This window comes from Huiozyma naganishii, chromosome 3 (genome assembly GCF_000348985.1).
Source record: "Huiozyma naganishii CBS 8797 chromosome 3, complete genome".
Classification (NCBI taxonomy): Eukaryota; Fungi; Ascomycota; class Saccharomycetes; order Saccharomycetales; family Saccharomycetaceae; genus Huiozyma; species Huiozyma naganishii.
Genome location: NC_035924.1, coordinates 1,269,134 through 1,288,602, shown reverse-complemented (window position 1 = coordinate 1,288,602; position 19,469 = coordinate 1,269,134). Strand labels below are relative to the sequence as shown.

General features: G+C 47.3%; 9 protein-coding genes across 9 annotated transcripts in view; 4 read left to right on the top strand and 5 right to left on the bottom strand.

Moving 5' to 3' along the window:
• Window positions 1-276: 276 nt before the first annotated feature.
• On the bottom strand, window positions 277-4,122 carry ESL2 (Esl2p; the record flags this gene model as incomplete). The annotated part of the gene is made up of 1 exon (XM_022607401.1): window positions 277-4,122. One exon carries the CDS (start codon window positions 4,120-4,122, stop codon window positions 277-279), a length of 3,846 nt encoding a protein of 1,281 aa, XP_022464001.1.
• A 565-nt stretch (window positions 4,123-4,687) lies between these two features.
• On the bottom strand, window positions 4,688-5,078 carry PCC1 (chromatin DNA-binding EKC/KEOPS complex subunit PCC1; the record flags this gene model as incomplete). Its single annotated transcript, XM_022607400.1, has 2 exons — window positions 4,688-4,949; window positions 5,035-5,078. The coding sequence occupies 2 exons, from the start codon at window positions 5,076-5,078 to the stop codon at window positions 4,688-4,690; spliced, it is 306 nt and encodes a 101-aa protein (XP_022464000.1).
• Window positions 5,079-5,251: 173 nt separating this feature from the next.
• KNAG0C06610 (uncharacterized protein) lies at window positions 5,252-6,412 on the top strand (the record flags this gene model as incomplete). Its single annotated transcript, XM_022607399.1, has 1 exon — window positions 5,252-6,412. The coding sequence occupies one exon, from the start codon at window positions 5,252-5,254 to the stop codon at window positions 6,410-6,412; it is 1,161 nt and encodes a 386-aa protein (XP_022463999.1).
• Window positions 6,413-6,909: 497 nt separating this feature from the next.
• MLP1 (Mlp1p) lies at window positions 6,910-11,865 on the bottom strand (the record flags this gene model as incomplete). The annotated part of the gene is made up of 1 exon (XM_022607398.1): window positions 6,910-11,865. The coding sequence occupies one exon, from the start codon at window positions 11,863-11,865 to the stop codon at window positions 6,910-6,912; it is 4,956 nt and encodes a 1,651-aa protein (XP_022463998.1).
• Window positions 11,866-12,298: 433 nt separating this feature from the next.
• Window positions 12,299-13,099, top strand: RPL40B (ubiquitin-60S ribosomal protein eL40 RPL40B fusion protein; the record flags this gene model as incomplete). The annotated part of the gene is made up of 2 exons (XM_022607397.1): window positions 12,299-12,306; window positions 12,658-13,099. 2 exons carry the CDS (start codon window positions 12,299-12,301, stop codon window positions 13,097-13,099), a joined length of 450 nt encoding a protein of 149 aa, XP_022463997.1.
• A 126-nt stretch (window positions 13,100-13,225) lies between these two features.
• Window positions 13,226-14,998, bottom strand: PTR2 (Ptr2p; the record flags this gene model as incomplete). The annotated part of the gene is made up of 1 exon (XM_022607395.1): window positions 13,226-14,998. One exon carries the CDS (start codon window positions 14,996-14,998, stop codon window positions 13,226-13,228), a length of 1,773 nt encoding a protein of 590 aa, XP_022463996.1.
• A 216-nt stretch (window positions 14,999-15,214) lies between these two features.
• KNAG0C06560 (uncharacterized protein) lies at window positions 15,215-15,805 on the top strand (the record flags this gene model as incomplete). The annotated part of the gene is made up of 1 exon (XM_022607394.1): window positions 15,215-15,805. The coding sequence occupies one exon, from the start codon at window positions 15,215-15,217 to the stop codon at window positions 15,803-15,805; it is 591 nt and encodes a 196-aa protein (XP_022463995.1).
• A 778-nt stretch (window positions 15,806-16,583) lies between these two features.
• On the top strand, window positions 16,584-17,651 carry SRP40 (Srp40p; the record flags this gene model as incomplete). Its single annotated transcript, XM_022607393.1, has 1 exon — window positions 16,584-17,651. The coding sequence occupies one exon, from the start codon at window positions 16,584-16,586 to the stop codon at window positions 17,649-17,651; it is 1,068 nt and encodes a 355-aa protein (XP_022463994.1).
• A 1,266-nt stretch (window positions 17,652-18,917) lies between these two features.
• The window catches only part of PXL1 (Pxl1p), a gene marked incomplete at both ends in the record, with an annotated part of 1,869 nt that continues 1,317 nt past the window's right edge, over window positions 18,918-19,469 (bottom strand). Inside the window, one exon of the mRNA XM_022607392.1 lies at window positions 18,918-19,469. This exon is cut by the window's right edge and continues 1,317 nt beyond it. Coding sequence (XP_022463993.1) covers window positions 18,918-19,469 — 552 coding nt within the window.

Genomic DNA, 19,469 nt, shown 5'->3' with positions numbered 1-19,469 from the left:
CGAGGCGCGGCGGAGCGGCGGAAGACGGGCCGCGCGGCCGGGTGTCTGGGCGTTTTTCCCGCCGTTTCTCCGTCCGTCCGGCAGCTCCGGGGCGGCCGGCGGCGGGCGGTGCCTGGGACCCCGGAGTTTCCCGTTCGGGTAGTTGCATGCGCTGCTCTTGAGTAGTATACACAGGGGACGATGTAGAGGTGGGCGGGTGGGCAGAGTCAGACCCCGCAGCGGGCGGAGTCGCAAAGGGCGGAGTCGCAAAGGGCAGAGTCACGAAGGGCGGTCTCTCTAATTCGTGCACAGGTCCAGAGACATGCCCAATTTACTGCACAGGGAGAACACAAAGTCGGTGCTGAACGTCTTGATCCCTTGGTCTTGCGCCTTCCGCTTCATGTTCTGGTCGTTGGTCACTAGAGTGACGTAGTGGAACCGTTTCCCCCCCAGGGGGACCCTGGGGGGGCCAGTGCCCTCCTCCTCGGGTTGCTTCGTTTCGCCAGCAGTGGTAAACTTGTCCTGCGCCTTCATCACTGCCTCGATGACAAACTCGTCCACATGGGATCGCCATGTGATTTGCTCCTCGAATTCAAGGTGCTCCTCGATGTCGTTGGCGACGTTCCCAGTAAACCTCAGCGGCAACAGTCGGTTCTCCCTGTACAGTTGCCGCATCGTGATGATCGCGCGTGCAGCGGCCTCCACGACATTCTCGTCCTTGGACTTCCTCAAGAACCGTAACTCTTGGAACGTCGTCAAGCAGACTCCAAATTTCAAGACACCGTTTGTCGCGATTTTGTAGATGTGTGCAAAATGTCGTAGCCAAGACGTAGCGTCAAAGATGAAAAATGTTTTCAGTCGGTCCAATTCGTCTACAGAACTTTCCCACAGATTCTTCACAAGGTATGACTTGCCCGTGATCATGTTGTGGTAAACGTTTCTGTCCCGAGGGTCCCCCAAACTCATAAACTTCTTGAACAGGTCGTTCTCGTTCAATCCTGGATCTTGATCATCAGTTACATGGCTCGTAGTGGTCTTACCAGCTGCAGATAAACTCGCAGAGATCGGTGTCCCATTGGCTGCAAGATCCCCCTGGCCCTCAGAGACGGCATTGTTATCCGTGGCCGATGATGCAGCGGCAGCGGCCTCGCCCGTGTCTATCATCCAAGACGTGTAAATGGACGAGCTGACTATCTCCCCGTTCTTGTCAAAGGAGTTCTTGTCCAACCCTAATGTGCGGTATCCCATGTACTCGAAAATGTTTTCCCCCTGTACTACACTCAACGACGGGGTTGCCAGCGCGTCGTTGTTGATGGCACTGACCTCCTCGCAAAGCGGGATAAACTCGTTGAATTTAGAGGATGTCGGTTCATCATAGGATTCCAATTTGAATGTAAATCGTCTCAGTGGCGAGTCAGCGGCCTTCTCGTTACGGCAGTACACGCCTGCTTCATGACTGATTTTCAAACCAAAGTCGAATTTTTTAGAGATACCTTTGAAAAGAAAGATGACTCTCAAGGCCCGCTTCCAAAACTTGGCACCAGTTTCATCCTCCGCGTCAAACTCAATACCATCGATCGGGAAATCTAAAAACATGTGGTCACCAATACCAAATCCTGCAAAAGTGTCCGCATCGACCGAATTTTTATTGCAAATGGCGTCGTACCAAAGAGTACCCCAACACTTCCAAACCTCTGGCAGATCCTCTGATTTGTTGAAGTGTGCCAGCATATCATCCAAATCCATGTCCGAATACTGCATACAGAGTTCCTCGATGATGGTCGTATTGCCGTAGTTGTCCAGCACGTATGCGAGCAGTACGTTCAAAAAGCTTGTGATGGTGTCCCAGGGGAATATCCTCTTCATCAAGATCCGCCAGAACTTGTAGTTTTTCTCGTTCTCGAGCTCGTTCACCTTGATCCCACACGCTATTATAAAAACCGTCCAGGGAAGGAAATGAGGTAACGCTATCAAGAGTGGTCCGTGTAAGAATTTCTTCAAAACGATCATGGAGCATTTAAGAGAAGTCATGTTAATGAAATCAAGAGACTTGATCCACGTGCAAATGTCTGGTGTCTCGATAGCATACTTCAGCGTTTCTATATTATCCAAGTATTCTGGTCCTGATAGCGTGGCCGTTAGCTCGTGATCGTCATTTGTGCCCTCATTGACGTTATCTGTCGCTTGGTCGTCTACTGTTTTCGGCGCTGTGGATGAAACATCTGCTGTTGACGTTGATTTGGACTTATTCTTCTCCTTCTTGTCTCTTCTCTCCTTTAAGTATTTGGGAAGTTCGAAAAGTAATGCAAATGGATTTTTAGGGTTACCGAACCCTACTAGTTGTAAGATGTGCGACTCTGCAAATGCTGGGGCGTGTCTGAAGAAGAACCTTAGGCAGCTTGGTGGTTGGAAAAACATGTCCTGTGTGTCGAAGATGTTGTTCTCGCTGTAATCGATACCGAACCGGTCCTGGAAGTAGTTCAGAACTACTTGTTGCAAATCTTTACTTCCCAAGAAGCTTGGCAATAGCATCACCTCACTGTGCTTCAGGTAGTCGATGAGGTCTGGGTTTCTGTAATTCCCGCCCGTGTTCCTGTCAACAAAAGTTCTTTGATAAATGTTGTCAATGACAAGTTGCATGTACTGTTGCGATGGAGTGAAAGTGTCCTGGCAAAACACTGATTTCCCCAAGTTGACAAACGCCTCCAATGTGTTCTGTTGCACTGTAGACATGTGGTAGTACAGTTTGCCGTGACTGTACGTAAACTTCATGGCCTCCATATACCAGTGCTCTGCGCTCAGCTTCCAGTCGATGAATCCGGATGGGTACAAGGCGATGGCCATCCGTGAGAGGTCGCCCAGTCTTTGCAGCCAGGGAATTGCGTGTTTCGGTGGGATATCTATTAGAATTGCCGACAGCGAGATGAAAACGTGTGTGATGAACTGTGAGCAAACCTCTGGGTCCATGAAGTTCGAGAAGTTTTTCAAGACGTCTAGGAATGTGATGGTCCCGTAAACCCACAGTCTTCTCTCTATCCTGTAAATTTCTACTATCTCCTCTCCGATCAGTATGTCCTGTGCCGGCTGTGATGGAAGCAGTGCTGTGGTGATGAACGTAGTGTAGTTGTTGATGAGGTCGGTGTTGATCTTGTAGATGGTCCATAGGTTCTTAAGCTCTGTAGTCTGTGACGTGGTCAATTGCGAGCAACGTTCTTGAAGCTCGATCTCCTGCTTGACGATGACCTTGTAAATGTCTTGCAGTTTCTGCACGAGTGCCTGGCTTGATTTCCTGGTGACGGATGTGTTCTGCGCGTCCGACTGGTCGGCTGGGTAGTTATTATTATTGTTGCTGTTGTTGTTGCTGTTGTCATTGTCGTTGCTTAAGTTCTTCTCATTGTTGTCCCCATTACCGTTTGTTGGTAGGCCGTCATTATCTGCATTATCATTATTCCCTGCCACTTCACCTTCCCCATTGTTGTCTATTTCTCCCTGCTGTGTCTCAGTAGCGTACCTGTGGGTCGCCCCTATACTTTTATCTATGAACACAGTCTGCTTCCCGCTGCTGATGTTGTCTACTCCAAGCCCCCCTGGTGTATTGACCCCAGTGGCAGCACCACCTGTTGTAGGTAGCGGATCCACATTCGCTAGTGATGTGAACTCCATGCAAAACGGTGACTCCTGTGGAGCTGATCCAGACCCAGAGGCGGATCGGCACCCAGACGCCGATCCGGACGCAGACTTCCTTGCAACGTCTCTCGATCTCCTGGGTGTATTCTGTTGGAGCAAGAGGTTATCGGAGTACGAGCTGATTCTCTTTGAATCTTCCTCAGCGTTTGCTATTCGCCTCTTGGACGGGAAGTTTGCATTTGCGAAACTGTACGACGCGGAGCCGTGTCTTTTCTGTCCACTGTGGTTCGCCCCATCGTCTCCCTGACAGTGGGCCTCCATCTCCTTCTCGACGCTCGCTATGATGCACGATATCCCGTCAAGTGTCTTCTTACTGTCCCGCGGAAAAATCACACTATTGTTCTGCTGATGCACAAACCCACTTGCACTGCCGTTGTTCCTGACGTTACTGTTGCTGTTGTTGTTGTTGCCGGTGCTGTTGTTGGGAATAAGCTGTGCAGCCAGTAGCTGTGGCATATTTTCAGAAAAGACGCCTGACAAGTATGTGTGTGTGTTTTAAGTGTGTCCCCCTGCAGTTTTGGACACAACTCTATAATATACTAGCGTAAAGAGTTTTCTCTTTTTGTCCTTCCCCCACCTCCTAAAAAGACCAAACGGGCAAAGCTTTAGAGTGATCCTTGTGTTTCTGCCCCGTATTTCTCTCTCGTGATCTCTCCTCTTCTACTACCCGAGAAAATCACGTCTGTACTCTCTTCACGGCACACACTCGCTTCCCTGTCTCCTTGTTCTCCCCGTCTTTCCCTTCTCCTTGTGTCCTCCCTCCGTTCGATAACAAATTTTCCTTCTGTCTCAAAAACAAAAAAAATATCGTTCTATGACAAACTTCTCCTCGAAGCCCTAATTAGGGTTTCAAAGAATACAAACCCTAATTAGGGCTTGAGATGCTAGAAAGTATAAGCCCTATTCAGGGTTTGAATAAGAATTGCAATGAAGCCCTAATTAGGGTTAGGGCAGAAAGGCGGGAAGGCCTAACTTAGGGCTTAGGTTAGCTGACGGTCCCGGTGCTATGTACGTTGCTTACTTACATACTTGCCTCGGTGCTTGAGGGTCCCGTCTGGTCCAGCTCGTCGAGGGACTCGATGATGGTCTTGAGGCTGTCGATGACACTGCTGACGCCGACGCGGAGCACGCGGGCGTCCCTGCCGCAGAACCTCGCCTCGAGGCACGGGCCCTGCGCCGCGTACGACACAGCGAAGTCCTGTGGTTTCAGGATCGGGTCCGGTTGCAACACCTGCGACGCGATCAGCGCCTGGCGCGGCGTCTCGAAGGGCACATTCAGTGTTCTGGGGACATGTTAGTATTTCAACTATTTGTGCGTTTGGTACGGTTCTGGTGGGGGCATGACTGAGTCAATTGTTTAGTACATACAAGGTGTGGTCGAGTGCTGCGGGTCTCGCCGTCTTGGTTGTCATCGCAGCTGCCGGTTGGGACCTCCTGTAACAGCGCAAGGTGCTACTTGATAGTGATGAATGAGTGAACAAAAAAATATCGTCAAGATTTTGAAGATTTAGTTTAAGGGCATCGCATGCCGCACTCTCGTCATGTACCATTCAACAGTTTAGTCTTAGTACCGCACCAGTTTTAGATGATCACCACAGTGAGAAAGCATCTTGTGGACTTCTGCGGCGAGCGCATCTCTGTAGAGATAGACAAGGATGGGTCCAAGTACACTAAGTTTGCGCTTTTGTCAGAGCCGTGCCCACAGGAATGTGCTCCTCCGCAGTTGTTCACCCGAGAGAACTTGATCGTGCTGGACTCGGTCCACTCTGGGACAGGTAGGACCTCGGGGAACGATATCACTGTAAATGTCATAGAACCCGTGCTGCGCCGGCTGCACGCCAGGTACCAGGTGGTTAAGTCGCAGAACAGCAAGTCTGTAGCTGAGTTTGGCAATCAGCTGGATCCAACGCAATCGTACACCATCCTCTTTGTCTCAGGGGACACAAGCGTATCGGAGTTTTTCAACGGGGTTGGGGCGGGGGTCCCATCCCCCAGATCGTCACTTACCATCCTACCCATCGCTATGGGGACGGGCAACGCCCTGGCGAATAGCCTGAACCTCAACTGTCCAGTGGAAGCGTTTGCTAGTTTTCTGAGGGGTGAGCTGGTCACGGCAGAGTTCCCCCTGTACAGAGCAATCCTCCCAGATGGAGAGACCTCCGTCGTCTTCTTCATAGTCCTGTCGCTAGGGTTCCACGCAAATCTTCTCCATGCCGCGGAGAACGAGAAGTACAAGTCCATGGGCGTGGAAAGATTCCAAGAAGCCTCGGGGGACATCCTACAGAACTACAAACTGCAGGAACAGATCACACTGGATAAGCAGGGAGTCGCTGGATCCTACGCTTACTTCGCGCTCGTCAACGTACCCAACCTCGAGGCGAGTTACATCCCATCCCCTCAATCAGACCCCTTCAAGCACGAACTGCACTTGCTGGCCTACTCATCGAGCCTCAATCGTAAACAACTACTGGAGAGAATCATGGCAGGGTATAAGAACCGTCGCGGCGATGAGTTGACCGCGGATCCTTACACTACGTACAAGCGAATCTCAGAGGGGTTCGAAATCAAGTTGCAGAATAAACAAGAAGGCCCAAACGATCCTGCTTTTGAACTGTGCCTTGATGGCCAGCTATATAATCTGCTACAGTATAAGTCAGACCAACATCAAGAGGAGTTGACCATACAAGTCGAGCTTATTGACTCAGCTTTGGGCTCTTTTGATATATTGGTCATGGGAAAGCACTGAAAAATTTGAATTGAAGAAAGAAAGAAAGTAAATAATAATAATAAAATTGTGCTGGATATAGAAAATGACTATGATAATGTTGAATATAGAAAATGACCACTATAGGGGTGATAAGATATCATCATAGGCAGAAACATTATATGAAACGTATGACAATATTGCCATGTGGAAGTTAATATGTCGCACTATGAAACATACTCTTATTCTGAGAATATCTGGGAAATTCTCACATATATAAAGACTAGTTATATCTATAGTATCGGTCTCTATCTGTAAGAGCTAAAGTAGATTGTGCTTGAATAATGTGTGTAAGGACAGTGTGATGTTCTTGCAGGTCGGGATTATAATAGTTCGTAGTACCGTATTTGGGTAATGGGTCATGAATTAATTCCCAAGGGGGGTTCCACAATTTATCCTGACAAATAATAAGACAATATAATCTCGACGTAGTATTAATACACAAGTATTTAAACTCTAACAGACAGTAGCACGGTACATCACTCATCCGAGATGTCCCCAGTACTGTCTCCACTGGATTCTTCGCTCACAGACCGCGTTTTCTTCGACGGGGATTTCAGATTGGACTCACCCTCGCCGGGACGTTTATTGTTCTCATTCAGTGATGGGACAGCCGTCCCAGCGTCCTCGTCCACAGAAGTGCCACGCATAGTATCGTTGTCCTCATCTGATGACCCAGACACTAACACTGGCGGTTGGCTGTTCAGCAGAAACGTAGGGGCAAACTTGGACTGCGAGGACGCATTTGTGTGCGCAGCACCCCTCGATACAGGTGTCGTGAACGGATTACTTTCGCTGGACTGGACAGAAAAACCAGAACCCGCCGTTGCGAGGAACGGTTGGTTTGCTTGTTGAACTTTGTTGTTATTCGGCGTTACGAACCTGGGGGCATCCTCCGAGACGGACATGTCGCTGCCACTTTTGGTTGCCTTGCTTTCAGCCTCCAGTTTGGCAATTTTCCGCTCGAGAATACTCATTTTCATGGTCGCCTGTTGCTTGCCCTCTTCAAAGGCACGCTTCTTTACAGCAATAAGTGTGTCCTCATGCCCGGTCTTGCATTTTTCTTCGATTTCATCTTTCAAAGCATTAAGTTCTTTCTCCTTGTTCCTAACTCTGTTTTGAAACTGTTCTTCCAGTTCGTCCATCTTCGCCCGCATCATTTGATCACTCTTTTCCTTGTACAACAACACCAGCCTCTCTTTGTTACTGGCTTCCCATTGCTTTTGCAAGGTCTCAATGTCCGGTACGTCAGATCTAGCCTTCATCAAAGCAGTGTTTTCCTCGCCCAAACGTGTCTTTTCCATGACTAGAGAATCTTTCTCCTTTTCGAGAGCTTCCATTTCTCTTTTAAGTTTGCCCCTCTCTTCAGCTAATCTTGCCTCAGAATCTTCCGATGTGGCCTTCATAAAGGCTATTTTCTCATCCTCAAACGCTTTCCTCATCGATTCAACAACACCAGACATTTCCTCATTTCCCTGCGGTTCTGCCGAGGATGCCTCTTTCAGATATTGTACCTCGTGTTTCAACGATTCGATCTCTTCGTTCAACGCTGTTGTCAATTGGTTGGATGATTTTGACGTCTCATTCAATTCCGCTTCGATATCTTTATTTTTCGACATGACCGCTGCTAATTCAGTCTTCAACTCTTTCATAACTGCCGACGTCTCGATATGTTCCTGTATTTTAGCGCGTAATTCGTTTAGCTCATCTTTACTTCTTTCTATCACGTCTTGCAAAGCTGTCTTGTCCTTTGTCAGGGTTTCGACATTGTCCCTTAGAGAATTGATGGTGACTTTTGAAGCGTCGAGTCTTTCACGAGCCTGTCTCTTCAATCTACCAAACCTATCCTCGAGTTCTGTATTTGCATGCTTTAAGTTGTCCACTTGCTCCGTTAACGTGGCTACACTGCTTTGCAATGCCCCAACCAATTCAGAACTACTGTCTTTATTACCGTTCTGAGGCATATCATGAGAGGTTGCTTTCAAACGAGAACACTCCGTTTGCAGTTCCATCAGTTTCATATCCTTTGATGACAAGACATTTCTTGCTTCGTCCAACTGAGATTCAACAGACTTGAATTTAGTTTTGAGCTCATTCAATTCGGCTATAATTTCACCATTCCTCATTTGCGCTAGTTTGACCTCATTAGTTAAAGACATGTTGCTTTCTTTTAGTGACTCTAATTGCGCTATATGCTCTTCAGCACGTCCGCTCTCGTTGTTTACCTCTGCAGCAACCTCTTTTTTGGCTTGCTCATAATTCATATTCAGAACTGCTATTTCAGATTCGGTTTTAGTTAGCTGTTCACGAAGCCTGTTCTTTTCTGATTGTGAAGCAAACAGTTTTGACTCGAGATTTTTCTTTTCGTCAGAAAGTTTCCTCACCAAATCTGTATATTCAGGGGAGACACCTGCATCCACAAGATCACTTGCTTTTTCATCTGCCAGTAGTTTAACTTGTTCACGGAGCAGCGATTCTTCGTCACTAAATTGCTTCATCCTCTCTTTGTCCAATTCGATCTGTTCGTTTAGTATTTTAATACGGGACTCCAATTCTTTCTCCTTTTCTACAAAGACCTTCGTTTGACGTATTTCAACTAATTCTAATTCATTCCTGTAAGTTTCAGTATTTCGGTTTTGTACCTCTCTTACTTCTTCGTCGTGTGCTAATTTGATCTCCTTGCCGAGCATTGCTTGTTTGTCCAAGTCGAGTTTCAGTTTTTCAATTTCTGCAGTATAATCTTCCTCTAACTTCGTTAATTCAGCTTGTCTAATCTCAAGATTTGATAATTTTTTCATCAATGCTTCTTTCTCCCTCTCAAATTCACCTCCATTATGTGTCAGCTCATCCCTCAAGATTGCAATTTCATCTCTTAAATGCTTGTTTTCATTTTCAAGTTCGGATTGTCTTTCGTTGAGAACCTTTATTTCAGATTGGTACTGCCTAATTGTGTTAGAGGAAATTTCAAGTTCACGACTTGTATCAGTCAGCCGCGTTCTACTTGTAGCAAGTTCAGTCTCTAGAGCGCCGGTAAGTTTATTGACATCATCAACTGTTTCACGAGCTTCAAGCAGTTTATTTTTGGAATTGGCTTCCTGAAGCAGAATATCTAGCGTTTGCGTTTTCACGGTCAAGGTCTCTATCGTGGAGGCGCACTCAATCATTTTCTCATTTAATGCATCATTGCTGCCGCTCAAAGAGTCAAATTTCGTCTGATACCATTCCAGTTCAGCCTTGGGGTTTGTGAGCGCACTGCTAGGAGATGTTTCTTTTGTGTCTATTTTATTCCTTAACTCAGTGTTTTCTAGTTCCAGATCGTCAATTTTGTTTTGTAAAGAAACCTGGATATCTTTCAGTTGTTCGTCTTGATTCTTCTGTAAGGCCCGTAGTTGAGGAATTAGTCCTTGGAAGTTATTTCTTTCTTTTAATGCCTGATTTAACTTGTTTTCTATCGATGATTGCGCATTTTGCAATATGTCTTTCTCGACTAGGGTATTCTCCAGTTGTCGCTGTATGACATCGAGTTTTGCTACACAGTCCAAATACTTCTTGATTGTTTGAGATGTTTCGACTTCACGTTCCTTTAAAGCTTGACTGGTATTTTTTATTCTGTTCCTCAATGTTGAATTCTCATTCTTAGATAAATCAAGCATATCTTGTGTAATTTTCAATCGGTCCTCAATAAGATGTTTAGAGTTTATCAAACTTTCGCATTCTTTAGCGAGGTCACTCTTAGACTGTTGTAAATTGTTGATTTGGCTGTATAGATGGCCTATGGTTTCGGAACTTTCTGCCATTAGTGAATCGTATTTGTTCTTCAATGCTTGTATGTTGTTTCCGTCAGAAAGATCGGAGTTGCCAAACTCGCCGTCACCAATTGAAGTAAAATGCTCATTGGCTTTTAGTTTATTCGTTAGGGATTCCACTTTTGCCTCAAGGGATGAATTGTATTGTTGTAAATCTAGCAGAGTTTGTTTGGCCTCGTTAATAGCTTCTATGCTATCTCCGCTTTCCAGTTTTCTTTCTAGGGTTTCTGCCCTGTCTGACAATGTTCTTACAGCAGAAAGTAAGTTGATGTTTTGTTGTTGTAGTTCTACAATGCTTTTGAACTTCAACATTCTTTTGGAGATAATCAGTTGAGAGTCTGTTGAAGATGTGTTTCCCTCCTCTGGATCAGTGTTCAATATTTCCTTAATATACGAAAACTCCGAGGATGTCAAAGGATCATCAGAGTCCTTGACGAAGCCGTTCAGGAGTAAGTATTGCAACTGGCGAGCCAGATCGAACCGTTCCCTCCTTAAAATTTTGTCCTGTCCGGATATCTGTTCCAACTGTTTTTTGTACTGTTCCACCTCCTGAAAAATGGTTTCTTTGTCCTTTGTAACATGTTCCAAATGCAGTTGCAACTTATGTATCTGAGCATCGGATTGTTCACTCTTCTGTTTAAAGGACTTGATTATAGGTGCAGTTTGTTCGAGTTCAGTGACAAATTTGTGGACCTGCTTTTCAAGTTTCTGTTTTGATAACGTTTCTCTTTTCAATCTATTGCTCAATATGGAGATGTTGTTATTGAGTTCTGACATACTGTGAGAAGTTTCGTCATTACCCGTCAATAAAGAATCCATTGATATGCTGTGAGAACGTTGCTGTAGTGCCACCTCTTCTCCCGGGGGCGGTATTTCATACTCGGGTTCAGTTTCGTGGCCGACCAGCTTAGCCTCCTTCTCCAGAGATGCCACTTGTTCTTGTAGCAGTCTTGCACGATGTTTTTGCAAATTGATTTCGTCCGTGTATTCATCCTGCCTCAGTTTGTCTGCGTCAACCAGTTGCCTGATATCGGCGTCCCTTTGAAGTAATTCCTGCGACAGCCGCTCTGTCTGCGATATAAGGGATGCCCTCTCAGATTTTGCAAGCCGAAGTTCCTCCTCCTTCGAGACTAATGCCCCAGTCTTGGAGTCTAGGTCTGCCTCGTAATCATGCTGGCGAATGCTGGCGAGTTCTTTCGCCTGTTCTATCTCTGCGCGCAACGCACTGTTCTCCAACTTCAGGCCATCTAGCAAAGCTACCGTGGAGTCTCTTTCAGACTGCAGCGCCAGGTCTTTATCTTTCAGCAGCTCCAAATCGTTTTGCAAGTTTTCCAATTCCGCCCTAAGAGCAGAGGTTTGACCTGTGACTGTAGAGACCTCATCTCGTAGCCGGCCAATTTCTTCAGCCCTTTCAGTAACAATCCTGGACATGTCCAAGTTGCTGGATTTCAAAAGACGGTTCTCCTCCACAATCAATTCCATGCGACCCTCCACCGTGCGGACCGTCTGCCGCTCACTGGTAAATTTGGAGGCGATCGCATTCTGAACGGCCAAGGGCAGCCCGTTGACTGTATCCATGGGCAGGCCCAAAAGTGAGCACAATTCGCCAGCCGTCTCCCCGGAACTCATTTAAAATCGGCGCAGAATCCGCAGTTCAACACACTTGAAGCAAACGCTACAGACAAAACCAAACCCACAACGTCTAAAAGCTCATCGCAATGCAATATGACTACTATAACCTATTACAACGGGTTCCATATTATCCTCCAAAAAGTAGACGTTTCAAAAGCAAACGGGTAACAAAACCAAAAATGACTGCTAAAATATAAAAACCCAAACACCATTAAGTTTTTTTTATTTTTTTATTTTTTTTGAAAAATTGTGTTTTTTCTAAGAGATTTCCCAAATGGGAAATACACGCGCTGGTTTCTCTCGTGACGCAGAATTGGTTGCTTGCAAGTCGTGAAACTGTTCAAACCAGGTGATATTGGAAGGTTGTAGCTCTGGATACCTGCTTTAACGGCTGTGTTTGGAGGTACAACAAGGGAACCAAGCTTCAAAGATGCAAATGTATGTTTAAAAGTGAATACCGTTGCCGGTACTGAGGGAAATACCGTATTTTTCTTTTGCTTGTACACGTTGGGAATGGGATCCACGCAGGGAGGCCGGTGAGAGTGCCCGTATGACCGTACTTATCAGCCTACCAGGTATCGAGGTGTGCCGTTGTGCCGTTGTGCTGTCTACTGTATTTTGTTGCCCCCCATCCTCTGTCACAGTAATATTATGGCATTGTGACAGATAAGCAAATGAAGAATGTGATGTGGCCCTCTACACGAGTGCTCCAGGTAGATTTTTCTACCCTGTTTACTTGGCGTTCTAGTTTTTACTAACATTTTTTCGTTCATCCCTCTTTTAATACAGTTTTGTCAAAACTTTGACTGGTAAGACCATCACGTTGGAAGTTGAATCTTCCGACACCATTGACAATGTCAAGGCCAAGATCCAAGACAAGGAAGGTATCCCACCTGACCAACAGAGACTGATCTTTGCTGGTAAGCAGCTAGAAGACGGCAGAACTTTGTCCGACTACAATATCCAAAAGGAGTCCACTCTGCATTTGGTCCTAAGATTGAGAGGTGGTATCATTGAACCATCTTTGAAAGCTTTGGCTTCCAAGTACAACTGTGAGAAGTCCGTTTGCCGTAAGTGTTACGCCAGATTGCCTCCAAGAGCCACCAACTGTAGAAAGAGAAAGTGTGGCCACACCAACCAATTGCGTCCAAGAGAGTTAAAACTGATCTGTTTTTGGTTTTCCCGCAGACTCTGTATACCAGTTATCTCATATGTATTGTATATTTGTTAAGATTTAATAGCACTACTTACTAAACTCTGGTGTCTGGACAAGAAGTGAGTTTGAACGTATGTGAGTGTGTGTTATTGGAATAGGTTAAACACTTAAAGTAATTAAATAAAAATACACGGGTCATGCTCACAGAGAGACGACACTTTCCGAGGATCCCTTCTCCAAAGCGACTGTATCAGTCTCGATGGGCACCTTTTTCAACATTGTTGCATCAACTTCGTAATCCATAGCATTCATTTCCTCCTCGATGTCGTTGTACTTTCTGAAACATACCCAGAACAAACAGCCGGAGATGAAACAAGCCACGGCCAACCCGGTGTACAACCATGTCCAGTCTGGGTCCTTCGAGACTGGAGACAGGGCGCACCCAATGGCGGAACCGAATGCATTGGTCACTAAGAATATAGACATGATAAAGGATTTCATGGAGGCAGGTGCCTTGGAGTACGCGTATTCTAGACCAGTGATGGATGCGAAAATTTCGGAGAAGGCCAATAGGACGTACGCAGGTACTTGCAAAGCGACGTGGATACGGTTGGGACCATCGTGTTCCAATGGCCACTTGTAGTGAGGTCCTGCCTTATAGATGTACGATTGAAGGACTGCGGCCCAAATCATACAACCGGACGCGAACATAAACCCAAAGTAAATCTTTGTGATTGGTCTGAAGGGAGTGTACTTTCTGATGAAAGGGTACAGCAGATGTTCACAAACTGGGATAAAGACGATGATCGCGATGGAGTCGATACACTGGAAGAAATCGTTGGGCAACCCGTGCAACTCCATCATACTACCTTGGGTGACGAACCCACTCATCATTTGGCCGTAACAGGTCCAGTATATTGGGTAGAACAGGAACACTTTACAAGCGCCCAATGCTCTTTGAATTTCATCGACGAACTTGTCGGACCATGGGTAGTTTTTGGTAGGGTTTAAGGAGGGTTTGGGGGCGTCGAAGTTGAATCTGTTCTTCGTTAGAATCCACAATACTTTGAAACACTTGGAGATCACTTTGTCACCGATCGGCGGTTTGACGTACTGGTTTTTACCCAAGACGAGCACTACCACGGCGATCCAGAAGAAGCAGAAGGGCAGCAAGTACGCAGCCCAGAACCCCCTGTGCAATTCCAGTTCACTGGTGGCAATAACGGACAGCGACCCGATGTTGATCATGAGGTAGAAGAACATGAACACGTTCTGTAGCGTGAGGTTGGTGTCCTCGATGACCCTTTCACCATTTTTCTTAGTCTTCACCAGCGGCTTTCTCTTTGGCAACTGATCTGCTATGAGCACCGACAGGTTCGACTTGATCATACCGGTAGCGATCCCGATCAGGATGATGGCGACGATGAACCCACCTAACCCTGCGTTCTTCGTGGTGATGCTTGGGATGGAGGTCATGAACAGAATGAAGATACCGCAGATGTAGATACCTGTGCCGACAGCGATGGTGTTGTATTTCCCCCAGTGGGTATCGGCCATGTACCCACCGAAGATGGGAGTGACGTAACACCAGAACTGGAAGAAGTACGACAAACCTGTAGCACCGTCACTGTTCAACTGTAGAAGTCCAGGTGGCTTGTCGTGTGGTCCGTTTGCCATGTAGTTTTGGAATGGCGCGGACAACCCGTAGTACGAGAATCTTTCGGACAACTCGACAACGGCAATCAACCAGCACCGCATCGGGATGTGCCCTCCGACGTGCTTCAGAGTACGCAATTCCTCCTCCGTGGGCACTTCGTACCCCTCGGGGATATCGTCTTCGTACTGGGACGCCAAGTCATCGACGATTCTGGAGTCCTCCTCGATGGTGTGCGAGTTCTCCTTCGTCAAGACAAGGTCGTTTTTCTTGTCCAAGCTATCATCCTCGGAGAATGTATTAACTTGTCTTAAGGTCATATTTCAAACGACCCAAATAAATAGTAGCTTAATTGTGTGTGGGGGTAGGCAGGTTACAACACTGATTTTAGTTGTAGGGCTCTATAGTAAAATATCCTAACTGAATAAGATACTTTACTAAAAGTTTCCAGTAGAGAAGACCAGAGTATAGTTTTTTGACTGGGGTGTATATTATCAAAGAAGATCTAATAATCAACGAACGAATAAGATCTACGAATGGCACCAACAACAAGACTCAGAAAGCTGAATTTGGTGCCGTGTTATATACCAAAAAAACTACGCTACCCCAAGACGGGGTGGGGGAAGAGTGTAAGATTGAACACTTCCCACTTCCCACCCCCTAAGAAAACGAAGAAGACTCACAATCACCAACGAGACGCGACGTTATCAGGATGCACCTCCGTGCACTTCGGTGTCACGCCTTATCGGGACAAAAACTCAGAGAACAGCAACAAAACGAGAACTGTTTTCCCACTGGAAACACAATCGCAATTGACAAACGCACAGAGAGGTCTGCGATGTCGAGAGGAATTAGTGACACAATTTCTGCTGTTGCTGTTTTCGTACCCAGAAAGAGAAAGAGTTCGCAAAAATAATGCCGTTCGACGAGCGGATTTATCTCGTTATCTGCACTGCAATCCAGTCTCGATGCAGTCAAGATTTTTGTGTCAGTGTTGCAATGGAGAAAGCCCGCAGAGACAGAGTGTGCGATACTGCGCGGGCGGGTGCGGCCGATACCGGAACCGAGGGACTCTTCCTCTTGCATATTGCCAGGGCAGAAAAGAGAAAAACTGTGACACATTATGATAGAGGGTGTCTGAGGCATGATTAGTTCACCAAACACCCCGATCCCCGGCTGAACAACTTGGCACAATCAGGTGCTCCTGCAGTGTTTCTAGTGGCAGAGCGATACGAGACCGCTACCGGCGAACGCGCTTTTGTGTGCGTTCCAGTCGGTTGCAACAACTTTTTGTGTCAACGATAGGAGATTGGTCACCAAGACTGACACATTTTATTTTGTCTTGACTTTTTGTGCGTTGTGGGGGGGTGCCGCGGGGACACCACCACACCAACGTAGCCCCTTTCCCTCGTTGCTTTGCTTCCCTGTCTTTCCCCTGTTATCAAATTGCTTACACAAGCCATATTGTGTCAGATAACTATGCAGCATGGCTGTGTAATAAAACGACCGTTTGATTAGCGCAGCCCCACCGATAACAAGAGCAGAGAATTGGACACATTCGGGGCACACTCGAGGGGGACGCAACCAGCAACGGCCCTGGCCCTCTATCACTGGTATCTGGCCTGGTGTGCGTCGCAACCTGCTATACTTTCCCCATTGGGACATTGACTGCCTAATCGGGACACGCAGAATTGTCTTTTTCAGAACGGGAAATTTCGAAAGAGAATGGAAAAAACGGTTCTTTGAAAGTGAAAATTTTCCAGCTCATCGCAAAGTTGAACGAATTGACCGGTTCGTTGGTTGGGGGACAGTGGTGGATGCGAAGTAGGTAGACGTTGAAGGCTGATTTGTCAGATTGGGGGGAAAGATAACCAAGCTAAAAAAATTGAATAAAAATTAGAATTTATGGGCTCGAGTAAAGTGGTTGCTAAAGGTGAAAAGGCACCAAAGTTGAGCGCCAAGGAGAAGGCGAAGGAGGATAGCGACTCGTTCTCGACGTCTGCGAGCAGCAGCAGCAACACTTCGGAATCCGATTCAGATTCGGAATCTTCCTCTTCGGACGAAACTTCGTCGTCGTCGTCATCGTCGTCATCTGGCAGCAGCAGTAGCAGCGAGTCTGAGAATTCAGATTCTTCTTCGTCCAGCAGCAGCAGCAGCAGCGTTTCATCGTCATCCTCGAGTGATTCGGGTTCCAGTTCGAGCTCCTCGGACTCTTCTTCAGACTCTTCGAGCTCATCCTCCAGTTCTGACTCGGACTCAGAATCTAGTTCCAGTTCCAGTTCCAGTTCCAGTTCTAGTTCCAGTTCCAGTTCTAGTTCCAGTTCCAGTTCTAGCTCTTCGGAGTCCGGTTCCGGTTCCGACTCCAGCTCTAGCTCCAGTTCCTCAAGCTCTTCGGAGTCCGGTTCAGACTCAGACTCCAGTTCCAGTTCCAGTTCTAGTTCTAGTTCTAGTTCTAGTTCTAGTTCCAGCTCTTCTGATTCTGATTCTGATTCTGACTCCAGCTCCAGCTCCAGCTCCAGCTCTAGCTCTTCGGAGTCCAGTTCAGATTCAGACTCAGACACAGACTCCAGCACCAGCTCCAGCACCAGCTCTGGCTCCGAAAGCGAAAACACTGCTAAAAGACCTCGCGAGAATGAGGAATCCACGTCGTCCAAGTCGTCAACCGCAGAACCCACGCCGGAACCTGAAACGAAAAGGAACAAGCTTAACATTTCCGCCGGTACTGATGAGATAAAAGAGGGCCAGAGGAGGCACTTTTCCCGTATAGAGAGGGAGAAGATTGCATTTGAGGCATGGGAGTTGACGGATAACACGTACAAGGGCGCTGCGGGGACGTGGGGGGAGATGGCCAACGAAAGACTTGGCCGCGTCCGCGGGAAGGACTTCACCAAGAACAAAAACAAAATGAAGAGAGGGTCCTACAGAGGTGGGTCCATCACCATGGCGACAGGGTCCTACAAGTTCACCGATTGATCATACAAGATATTGAATCCTTTGGATTGGTGTGGTCCACACTCTCCACTTCTATGTAATTTACAACGTCATAACCATGTATTGATGTCGCCGGCCATCGATTTTGGGGGCACAATCGCCAAGGATATGTAATGTATATATACGTATATATGCATATGTGCTACTCTTATTACTATAATCTGTGTTTGTTAACCCCTCCGTTATTATGCGATGTATGCAGTATACGCTAAGCATATGTGATCCCGTCGGGAAATACGCCTCTCGCCCAATCAAGGGCTAGCCGTTTGTAGTTTAGCTTGACTCCTACTCTTGGGCAAGACAGTCTTTCGCCCGGTATCGTTTCGTCGTTTCGGCGAGCGGTCTGTGGTTTCTGCGCGGAGCTCCTTCACGGAACTGTTTCTCTCCGTGTCAGAGTCCTCGTCGCATTTATGCTTGCCCCTCGAGCGGTCGTCAAACACGGGCAAAGTTTTCTCCGCCCAGTTGCTCTGTAGTTTCATCAACGCAGAGTTCAACCTGGTTTTCAACTGGCGCGATATACCTCGCACCGGCTTGTCCTCGTAATCCTCCAATTGCCTGAACTCAGCGGTGTTGAGCATTGGGGAGGCGGCGATCCGAACATCTCCGTGTTTTTGGACTTGGGTGTGCTCGGGGAGAGCACCTGTCGCCAAGATCCACTGCTATTTCGCGGTGAGGTGATCACCACAGTCCTGGCATCCTGCTCCAATTGCAAATCGAGCGGGCTGAAAACGGGAGCCGTGGTGAGCCCTGGGGTCCTGTCACCGTGCATTGGCTCATTTGCACAGTCGTGCTTGCCAGCCGGTTGATCTCCTGCCATAAGTCAACCAGCAATCTCCCCAGGAATCCTCCTTCTCGATGTAATTTCAGCAGGAGAACACAAAGAGAAAGAGGCCCCAGCAGACAACGTATCTGCCTTCGCCAAACGTTCCGACGGAGTACAAAGGGACCAGACCACTGCGGGAACTGGACAGCGCATCAAAACTGTACCAATCGGGACCGTTACAGCGTCACAAAATTTTTTACCTGTTGAGAAATCCGGTCGACACATAAGTGACAGTCTCCGGTTCGAGTCCTGGGCGGTTGACGGCGTCAACGGTACGGATACTCATGCGATACTGCCTCTGTGACGGTCGAGTCTCGTCGAGAGTTGCTTGCGATTGATTGCCAGAAAGTTATTTGATACCTCCTCGCGGAAAAGTGGTACGTAAACGTATATGAATAAGAGGAGAGGAATCGCAAGAGACGTTGTTAATCGTAGTTTATCAGTCTTGTCCTTCTCTTGGAGATGACGTTATTGTGGTTGGTCTTTGGCTCATGCGTGGAGTCCTCCAATGGCGAGAGACCGTCTCTTAGTAGCGCATCCATGTCGTGGTTCCCACATAGCGGAACGGTCCCGTTGAAAATGTAGTAGTCCTTTGTTATCAATTGGTGGCATAGGAAACACTTGAGGCACTTGACGTGGTAGCGCTGTCTCTTATCGTTTTCGAGGCACTCGCCCTCGATGATGTCGTCACAGACATTACAGATGGACCCGTTTGCCTCGTGGTAGTGTCTCTGGCAGTACGGTGCGTCATTGAAAATGTAGCATGTGGTTCTCCTGTTGAATCTGACGTCGCAGCTGGAACAGTGGAAGCATTCCCTGTGCCATTGGCCGGACAGTTCGTTCTGCCGTTTCGAGCAGACACCCCTGCCATGGATTTCCAGATTGCACCCTCTGCAGGGGCCCTCGCCTGGCGGGTAAATCTTTCGAGGTGGCTCCGGCGTGGTGGTTGTCACATCCTGGCGGGGTTCCCCTAGCAA